At 67.4% G+C, this 9,852-nt stretch overlaps 1 protein-coding gene across 1 annotated transcript; it reads left to right on the top strand.

Annotated features, from left to right (window-relative positions):
• The first annotated feature begins 5,624 nt into the window (after positions 1-5,624).
• Positions 5,625-9,852, top strand: PDE1B (phosphodiesterase 1B). Its single transcript, XM_026042819.1, has 10 exons — positions 5,625-5,980; positions 6,527-6,593; positions 7,335-7,508; positions 7,550-7,690; positions 8,619-8,719; positions 8,939-9,064; positions 9,146-9,247; positions 9,329-9,449; positions 9,533-9,614; positions 9,719-9,852. Exons 1-10 carry the CDS (start codon positions 5,625-5,627, stop codon positions 9,850-9,852), a joined length of 1,404 nt encoding a protein of 467 aa, XP_025898604.1.

Raw genomic sequence — 9,852 nt, forward strand, 5'->3', positions numbered from 1 at the left:
GCCCCTCGCCGCTGGAGGGGCGCGCGGCGCCCAGCAGGAAGATCTGGATCAAGCTGCGGGCGCTGTGAGTGAGCGGGGGGGGGAGTTGGGGGGGACCCCCGGGAGCCCTGCAAACCGGACCCCTCCCCGATAGGGACCCCCGAGCTGGGACCTCCCCCAACTGGGATCGACCCCCGTGCTGGGACCCCACAACTGGAGTCACTGGAAGAGGGACCCCCGATAGGGACCCCCGAGCTGGGACCTCCCCCAACTGGGGTCGACCCTCGCGCCAGGACCCCCTCAGCTGGGTCACCCGAAGCAAGACCCCCGATAGGGACCCCCAGCTGGGGCCTCACCCCTTAATCAGAGCCCCCCGAAGCGGGACCCCCCAAGCCCTGCCCCGCCCCCCAAGCAGGACCACCCCAAATCTGGACTACACAAACTATGACCCCCCCTCAATGGGATCCCCCCTAAAGCGGGACCCCAGACTCGGACCCCTGAATCAGACCCTCCCTTATGTGCCCCCCCAAACAGGACCCCCCAAACTTGGACCCCTGAACCAGGGGGCCCAACCAGGACCCCGCTGAATATCCCCAAACTGGGACCCCCCCCAATCGGGACCCTCTTCCCACACTCAACTGGAAGCCCCCAGCTAGCACCCAGGGCTCCAACTGGGACCCCTCCCTGGGACCCCCACCCAAATGGGACCCCTGGGACCCCTCCAAGTCCCCCCAATGGATCCCCTGGACCTGGGACCCCCAGGCCACCCCCTGCCCCTGCCTCCATGAGCACCTCGTGGCGGGGGGGGGGTTCCCATCTCCCTGCCCCCCCAGCACCCACGGATGCCCCCATTTGTCCCCTGCCGGCCCCCCTAGAGCACCCATAGGTGCTGGCTGCTGTGCTGCGGGCTGGGGAGTGTGTGTGCGTGAGGGCTGCTGCACGTGCGGGAGCATGCGGGAGCGTTTCGGGGGCTTGCACGGGTGTGCACGAGCATGCACAAGCGTGCACAAGTGTGCGGGAGCATGTGCGAGTGTGCAGGAGCTTGCATGGGTATGCAGGAGCTTGCACGAGTGTGCATAAGTGTGTGGGAGCATGTGTGGGTGTGCAGGAACTTGCACGAGTGTGCAGGAGCGGGCAGGAGCATGCACAAGTGTGCACAAGTGTGCAGGAGCGTGTGTGAGCTTGCACGGGTGTGCAGGAGGCTTTAGGAGCATGCACAAGTGTGCACTACTGTGCAGGAGCATGTGTGAGCTTGCACGGGTGTGCAGGAGGCTTTAGGAGCATGCACAAGTGTGCACAAGTGTGCAGGAGCGTGTGTGAGCTTGCATGGGTGTGCAGGAGCAGGCAGGAGCATGCACAAGCACGCACAAGTGTGCACAGCACCACGCACACCCAGGCACCCGGTGCTCTTTTGCAAACCCCGTCTTGGGTGCAACACAGGAGCACCCGGAGCGGGTGTCATCGTCCCCAAGGTCACATTCACCGGCAGCTCCCACGCACGCTCCAGGACCCCCCCACCGTGCACCCTGCCACCTAAGGGTGCTGGGGACCCGTGCAGGCACCCCGCTTTGCAGCTGGCTGCAGGTTTGCACGTGCAGGCCTGCGGGCACGTGCGCACCCCTGCGTGTGCACCCACATGTGCGCACCCACGGGCGCCCTCGCTCGCTTGCACCGGCCGGGCCCCCCCTCGGTGCCGCAGCAGCCCGGGGGAGGACGCTAATAACTCTCTTAATGGCGGCGGGGGAGGACGGGAACGTGCCGGGTTGCGGGGTGGGCGAGAGGGAAGAAAAGGGGGGAAATAATGTGGCCCCCCCCCGCCGTGAGCTCCCTTGCACGCTCATGATGCTGCCTGCCAGGCCGGGACGAGTGTGGCTTCGTGTGCGCGTGCACAGAGCTTGCACAAGCTCGCAAGGGCTTGCACAAGCGTGCACGGGCTTGCAGGGCCTTGCACGGTGCCGCGTGGATGCGCACGGGCTCGCGCCGGCTTGCACAGCCTCGCACGACGGTGCACGTCCCGGAGCAGCCGTGCGCAGGACTGTGTGGCGTTGCTGAGCTGTGCATGGGCTTGCACGACTCTTTGTGTTGCACAGCCTTGCACGGGTGTGCACGAGCACATGCAGTCCTGCATGGCCGTGCACAGCCTTGCACAAGCATGCACAGCCCTGCATTGACCCCTGAGGAACTGCACATCCGTGCACGGCTGTGCACAACCCTGTGTGCTCGTGCACGGCCTTGCACAAGCATGCACAACCTGTGCGGCATTGCACATCTGCGCACAAACCTGTGTGCTTGTGCACAGCCTTGCACAAGTACCTGCAGCTTTGCACGGCCATGCACAGCCCTGGAGGGCGCTGCATATCCGTGCAAGGCCATGCACAACGTATACATCCATGCGTGGCCTTGCAGTGCCTTGCACAGACGTGCACGACCACGTGCAGTCCCGCACGGCCATGCAGGGCCTTGCACAACCATGCAGGGCCTTGCACAACCATGCACGACCTTGCACAACTGTGCACAGGCCTTGCACAACCATGCACGGCCGTGCACAGAGTCGCGCAGCGTTGCACCTCCGTGCATGGCCTTGCACAACCCCGTGCACTCACGCACAGCCTTGCTCGCCCCTGCACGAGCCTGCACCTGTTGCACACGCTTTGCACACCCTTGCACACCCCCACGCCCCTTGCACGGCCGCTCGCCCACCCCGCCGCATGGGTGGCTCCTCGCGCCCCGGCTGCCAGCTCTCATTAGCGCTAACGAGGCCGAGGGCTGCCAGGCGGCCGGAGGAGCCGCAGGAAGCCGGTTCCCCGCCTGGTTCCATCGGGAATATCCCTCATGATGGAGTGGGCGAAGGCCGGACGCCTGGGCCCCGGCATCGCCGCGCGGGGGGACTCGCTGCCTTCCCGGAAAACTTCCTGACACGGAGTTTTCCGCCGGGAAGGCAGCGGCTTTGGGCGCGCGAGCGAGGCGGCTGCAGCGGGAGACAGCGCCGCGAGGGCGGCTCGGAGCCCGGCCCTCCAGATGGGATCCCCCCCACCCGCTGCTTTCCCACCCCCGCGCCCCCCCCCAGCCGCGACAGGCACCCGGACAGACAGACAGACAGACGGGGGCTCGGGCGGCTGGCAGACGGAGGGGGTTGTGGCGGCGTGGGTGGTGGGGGACCCCTGGGTGCTGCCCGCCGCGTGCGCGCGCCGGCACGTGTTTTGCAAGCTGCACGTGCGGCGGGGTGCGGGTGCACTGTGGGTGCACACACCTATTGCATGCATGTGGCTTTGCACATATACGGGTGCATGAGGTACATGTGTGCGTGCACACGTGTCTGCACGTGGGTGTGGGCGTGCATGCATATGTGCACACCTGCGTGCAAGTGCATGCACACACAGCGGGTAGCAATTTGGACGTGCACCTACACGCCTGCCCGTGTGCACACACATGCATGCAGGGCACGTGCAATTGCACATGGGTGCACACGTGGTGCGCGTGTATCTGTGCACGCGTGCACATGTGTGTGCATGACATATGTGTGCACACATGGTGCGTGTGTATCCGTGCCTGCATGCACATGTATCCGTGCACATGTGCACATGTGTGTGCATGACACCTGCGTGCACATGTGGTGCATGTGGTGCACAGTATCTGTGTGCGTGTGCACATGTGTATGCATGGCATGCATGCACATGTGGTGCTCGTGTATCTGTGCACTCCTGCACATGTGCATACGTGACATGTATGCACACGTGGTGCACGTGTATATGTGCCCGCATGCACATGTGTATGCATGGCATGCATGCACACGTGGTGCACGTGTAACCGTGCACGCGTGCACATGTGCATGCATGACACATGCATGCACACATTGGCAGTGCCGCCACCCCCTGCGCGTGGCGCACGGCGTCCCCAGCGCCCTGCGCGGGCACCGTGGGCCGGTGGCCGGAGGCCGCGGCGGTGGCTTGGCTCGGTGGCCTGGCTCTGCGCCCCGCGGGTGGCCCTGTCCCCCCCCGCCGTCCCCGGGGCCGCCGCGCTCCCACGCTCCCGGCGGCCGCCGCTTCCCGCCATGGCCGCGCCGGCCACGCTGCCCCGCGCCCTGCTGCAGCGGCCCATCGTGCGGTAAGGGCCGGCGGGCGCCCACCAGGGTGCACCCCAGAGGGTGCAGGGAGGGGAGGCCCCCGTCTGGGGCTGCTTTTGCACCGGGGAAACTGAGGCGCTGGGTGGCACTGGGTGCTGGGCACCCCTCGCGCTGCGGCGGCCGCTGGGATTTTGCATCCGGAGCCGCCCCGTCCGGGTCCGATCCAGGCAGCTTTGTGCCCTTTGCCCTCCAACCCCTTGGGCTGTTTTGGGGCCAAAAAGGAGCTTTTGGAGTCTTTTGTGATTGGCACTGGGCTTGGCAGCTCTGCTGGCTCTGGGTGCTGGTTCCGGGCGCTGCTGGGTGCAGGGCAGGGGGGTTGCATGCAGGATGGGTGCTGGGAGCTCCATGCAGGGTGCTGGGTGCCACGTGCCTGTGGTGGGGCGGAGGGTGCAGGATGCTGGAGTGCATAGGCGGGCACAGGGACAGGGTGCAGGCCTGCGCACATCCATGTGGGCACCCATGGGTGCTGCATGCATGTGCGCAGGTGCTGCATCGCGCGTGCAGGGGGTGTGCAAAGCCTGCACGTGGGCGCCCGGCTGCGCGGGCCTCAGCGTGGGTGCACGGGAGGTACATAAACGTGCGTGTGAATGCGCAGGGTGCTGCATGGTCTGCGCATGGGTGCGCGTGTGCTCAGGCGCGTGGGTGCTCAGGTGCCCAAGCCTGCGCATGGGTGCACGGGAGGTGCACGCGTAGGCACGGGTCCTACCCCTCTCCAGCGTCACAAGGGCACATGAGGGTGCAGGGGCCGTGCAGAGCCTGGGTGGATGGGTGCACAAGCCAGCACTCGGGTGCCAGGGTGCCCCAACCTGGTCGCGGGTGCATGGGAGGTGCATGTGTGTGCGGATCTAGCACCGTGAATGTACAGAAGCACGCAGGGACCATGCACATCCCGAGCCCGCGTGCATGGGCACCGGGTGCAGGGATGCCTGGGTGCATGGATGCCTGGGTGCATGGATGCTTGTTTGCATGGGTGCTTGGATGCATGGGGGCTTGGATGGCTGGGTGCTCAGGTGCATGGATGCTCAGATGCATGGGTGCATGGATACTTGGGTGCATGGGTTTTCGGGTGCATGGTTGCTCGGTTGCATGGGTGCTTGGGTGCATAGGCACTCAGGTGCATGGATGCTTGGGTGCAAGGGTGCATGGATGAATGGGTGCATGGGCACTCAGGTGCATGGATGCTCGGGTGCATGGGTGCTCAGGTGCATAGGTGCACGGATGCTTGGATGCATGGGAGCTCGGGTACTTAGGTGCATGGGTGCTCAGGTGCATGGATGCTTGGGTGCACGGATGCTCAGGTGCATGGGTGCTTGGCTGGTGCATACACCCGTGCAGATCCTACCCCTCTCTAGCATCGCACACAAGCCCACCGCAGCCCTGCAAAGCCCCGCAGGGACCGTGCAAAGCCCCAGAGGGTACCTGGGTGCCCCAACCTCCCCCGGGGCGCCCGGCTGCCGCAGCCCCAAAGGGGCGCCGGGGTACCCGGGTGCCCACGCGGGCGCCGCTTCGCAGCCTCCGCTACATGGTGAAGCAGCTGGAGACGGGCGAGGTGAACCTGGAGGAGCTCAAGCGCAACCTGGAGTACACGGCGTCGCTGCTCGAGGCCGTCTACATCGACGAGACCAGGTCCGAGGGCGGCAGTGGGGTCGTGGGGGGCCGTGGGGTGCCCGCTGTGAACCCCGCCGGTGCCCGCAGGCACCTGCTGGACACGGAGGACGAGCTGCAGGAGATGCGCTCGGACGCGGTGCCCGCCGAGGTGCGCGACTGGCTGGCGGCCACCTTCACGCAGCAGGCGCGCGCCAAGGGCCGCCGCGCCGAGGAGAAGCCCAAGTTCCGCAGCATCGTGCACGCCGTGCAGGCCGGCATCTTCGTGGAGAGGTGACGCCGCCGTCCCCCACCCAGAGGTGCCCCCGCCGCCCCCGGCGCCCAAAGGTGCCTCAGCACCCAAGGGGGTCCTCGGGCTGGCGCCTGGTTGTGTCCCCAGGGGTGGGCGCCTGCGGTCTGGATCTTGGGTGGTGGTGTGGGACCCTGCATGGCCCAGTGTCCCCCTGCACCCAAGGGTCCCCCTGCACCCAGGTGTCCCCCGGGACACAGGGACTGGCCCCCTGTCATCTGAATGTGCCCCGGCAGCCTGGGCTGGTCCCCAGCACCCCAGTCGGTCCCCAGCACCCCAGTCAGTCCCCAGCACCCAGGGCTGCTCCCCAGCACCCAGGGCCGGTCTCCAGCACCCCAGTCAGTCTCCAGCACCCAGGGTTCGTCCCCAGCACCCCAGAACAGTCCCTAGCACCCAGGACAATCCCCAGCACCCAGGGCTGCTCCCCAGCACCTTGATCAGTCCCCAGCACCCAGGGCCGCTCCGCAGCACCCCCGCCCGTGCCCAGCACCCGGCCGGTCCCCACGCCGTGCCCGCCGTGCCCCTTGCAGGATGTTCCGCCGCACGTACACGGCCGTGGGGCCCAGCTACTCGGCCTCCGTCCTCAGCTGCCTGAAGGTACCAGGGTGCCGCGGCCTCCGGGCACTGCCGGGCACGGCTGGGGCTCCTGGGCATCACTGGGAGCTACTGGGCATCACTGGGAGTCACTGGGCATCGCTGGGCATTCCTAGGCACCGTTCGGCATTGTTGGGTGGTGCCAGGCTTTGCACTGGGCATCGCTGGGTACCACCGGGTGCTCTGGGCATTGCGAGGCATCACTGGGTGTCCTGGGCATCACTGGGTACCACTGGGCATCACTGGGTACCACTGGGTGCTCTGGGCATCACTGGGTGTTCTGGGCATTGCTGGGTACCACTGGGTGCTCTGGCCATTGCGGGGCATCGCTGGGTGTCTTGAGCATCACTGGGTACCACCGGGTATATTGGGCATTGTGGGGCATCGCTGGGTGTCCTGGGCATCACTGGGTACCACTGGGTGCTCTGGGCATCCCTGGGTGTCCTGGGCATCGCTGGGTACCACTGGATACTCTGGGCATCCCTGGGTGTGCTGGGCATCACTGGGTACCACTGGGTGTCTCTGGGCATCACTGGGTACCACTGGGTGCTCTGGGCATTGTGGGGCATCCCTGGGTGTCCCGGGCATCGCTGGGCACCACCGGGTGTCTCTGGGCATCGCTGGGTACCACTGGATACTCTGGGCATCCCTGGGTGTGCTGGGCATCACTGGGCACCACTGGGTGCCTCTGGGCGCCGCCGGGGGTGGCTGGTGTTGCGGGGCCCCCCCGGCCCCCCCGGGCAGCGGGTGCCCGCGTGCCGCCAGAGCCTCGACCTGTGGTGCTTCGACGTGTTCGCGCTCAACCGGGTGACGGAGGAGCACGCGCTGAAGACCGTCGTCCTGGAGCTCTTCACCCGCCACAACCTCAACAGCCGCTTCAAGGTGTGCGCGGGGGTTGTCACCGCGACGGCGGCTACAGTGGGCCGCCCGAGCGGCCGCCTGTAGCCGCGTGTGCGCAGATCCCGGGCGCGTTCCTGGCGGCGCTGCTGGACGCGCTGGAGAGCGGCTACGGCCGGTACCGCAACCCCTACCACAACCAGGCGCACGCGGCCGACGTGGCGCAGACCGTGCACTGCTTCCTGCTGCGCACCGGCATGCTGGTACGGGCGCCCGCACCCGGGGGTGGCACCCGGGGGGGCCCTGGCGTGGGCTGTGCTGGAGCGGGGGCAGCTGGGGGGCAGCTGGTGCCGGTGCCTAGGATGGTACCAGTTCCCAGCATGGCCCTTGGGGCCCTGGATGGCACCAGTTCCCAGCATGGCACCTGGTGCTGGTGCCCTGGATGGCACTGGTTCCCAGCATGGCACCTGGTGCTGGTCCCTAGGATGGCATCTGGTTCTGGTCCCTAGGATGGCACCAGTTCCCAGCATGGCGCCTGGTGCTGGTCCCTAGGATGGCACCTGGTTCTGGTCCCTAGGATGGCACCAGTTCCCAGCATGGCACCTGGTGCTGGTGCCCGGGATGGCACCTGGTTTTGGTCCCCTGGATGGCACGAGTTCCCAGCATGGCAGCCGGGGCCTGGGATGGCACCTGGTGCTGATTCCCAGCTGGCACCTGGTGCTGGTGCCCAGGATGGCAACTGGTTCTGGTCCCCAAGATGGTACCAGTTCCCAGCACAGCACCTGGTTCTGGCGCCCAGGATGGCACCAGGTACCAGTGCCCAGGATGGCACCAGGTACCAGTTTCCAGGGTGCCACCAGTTCTGGTATCTGGGTTGCACCAGGTACCAGTGCCCAGCATGGCACCTGGTTCTGGTCCCTAGGATGGCACCTGGTGCTGGTGCCAGGGATGGCACCTGGTTCTGGTGCCCCTTGTCCATAGAAAGTGCCCAGTTCCGGTACCTGGAACGGTGCCGGTGCCAGTTCACAGGACGGGACCTGCTGCCCGTCCCTGGTGCCCGCTCGGTGCCAGGTGCCCAGAACGGGGCCCATCCCAGCGCCAGGAGCTGGTATCTGGGCCCGGGTGCGGGTGACACCGGTTGCCACGGTGACGGTGCCACCGGGTGCCACCACCGCCCGCCCCGTCCCCCAGCACTACCTGACGGAGATCGAGGTCCTGGCCATCGTCTTCGCCGCCGCCATCCACGACTACGAGCACACGGGCACCACCAACAGCTTCCACATCCAGACCAAGTGAGGGCGGGCGGCTCCGCGGGGACACCCGCGGCGTTGGCACCGCGGGGACACCCGTAGGACCCGAGCACCCCGTGGGGTGGCGCCACGGGGGTGTCGCCGAGGCGGCGGGTGACACTTGAGGGTCACCAAGAGCAGCACTCGGGGGACCCGAACCCGTGTCCCCTGTGGCGAGGTGGGGGGCTGCAGTGCCCCCCCCACGTCCCCGTGTCCCCGCAGGTCGGACTGCGCCATCCTCTACAACGACCGCTCGGTGCTGGAGAACCACCACATCAGCGCCGTGTTCCGCATGATGCAGGACGACGAGCTCAACATCTTCGTGAACCTCACCAAGGACGAGTTCGCGTAGGGGCCCCCGCAGTGTCCGCGCGCTGTCCCCGCGCTGTCCCCGCGCTGTCCCCGCGCGTCACCGGCGCCTCTCCGCAGGGAGCTGCGCGCCCTGGTCATCGAGATGGTCCTGGCCACCGACATGTCCTGCCACTTCCAGCAGGTGAAGGCCATGAAGACGGCGCTGCAGCAGCTGGAGCGGTGAGTGCCGGGGCGCCCGGGCGCACCGGGGACGGGCCCCGCGCGCCCACCCGCTCCGTGTGTCCCCCCCGCCGACAACAGGATCGACAAGTCCAAGGTGCTGTCCCTGCTGCTCCACGCCGCCGACATCAGCCACCCCACCAAGCAGTGGGCCGTGCACAGCCGCTGGACCAAGGCCCTCATGGAGGAGTTCTTCAGGCAGGTGGGTGCCCCGCGAGCGCCCGGACGCCTGGGTCCCCGTCGGGAGGCTGGAAAGACCCAGGAGGAACCGTCCTCCCTTGCCAGGGGGACAAGGAGGCCGAGCTGGGGCTGCCCTTCTCGCCCCTGTGTGACCGCACGTCCACGCTGGTGGCCCAGTCCCAGATCGGTGAGCACCGTCCCTGTCCCCCGCTGGCACCAGAGGTTGGCATGGGGCGGAGGGTCCCACCCCACCTCGGTGCCACCGCCTCCCTCGCGCCCCGTCCCCGCCAGGCTTCATCGACTTCATCGTGGAGCCCACGTTCTCGGTGCTCACCGACGTGGCCGAGAAGATGGTGCTGCCCCTCGTGGAGGACGGCGCCAAGGGCAACGCGGGCACCGGCCAGCCGGCCAGGTGGGACCCATGA

This window comes from Nothoprocta perdicaria, unplaced genomic scaffold, assembly GCF_003342845.1.
Source record: "Nothoprocta perdicaria isolate Ctin4 unplaced genomic scaffold, notPer1 scaffold_314, whole genome shotgun sequence".
NCBI classification, from domain to species: Eukaryota; Metazoa; Chordata; class Aves; order Tinamiformes; family Tinamidae; genus Nothoprocta; species Nothoprocta perdicaria.

Coding starts and splice junctions, on each gene's coding strand:
- PDE1B (XM_026042819.1), top strand. CDS start 5,625: ATGGTGAAGCAGCTGGAGACGGGCGAGGTGAACCTGGAGGAGCTCAAG. Junction 7,509..7,549: donor TCACCGCGACGGCGGCTACA/GTGGGCCGCCCG, acceptor GCGTGTGCGCAG/ATCCCGGGCGCGTTCCTGGC. Junction 8,720..8,938: donor AGCTTCCACATCCAGACCAA/GTGAGGGCGGGC, acceptor GTGTCCCCGCAG/GTCGGACTGCGCCATCCTCT.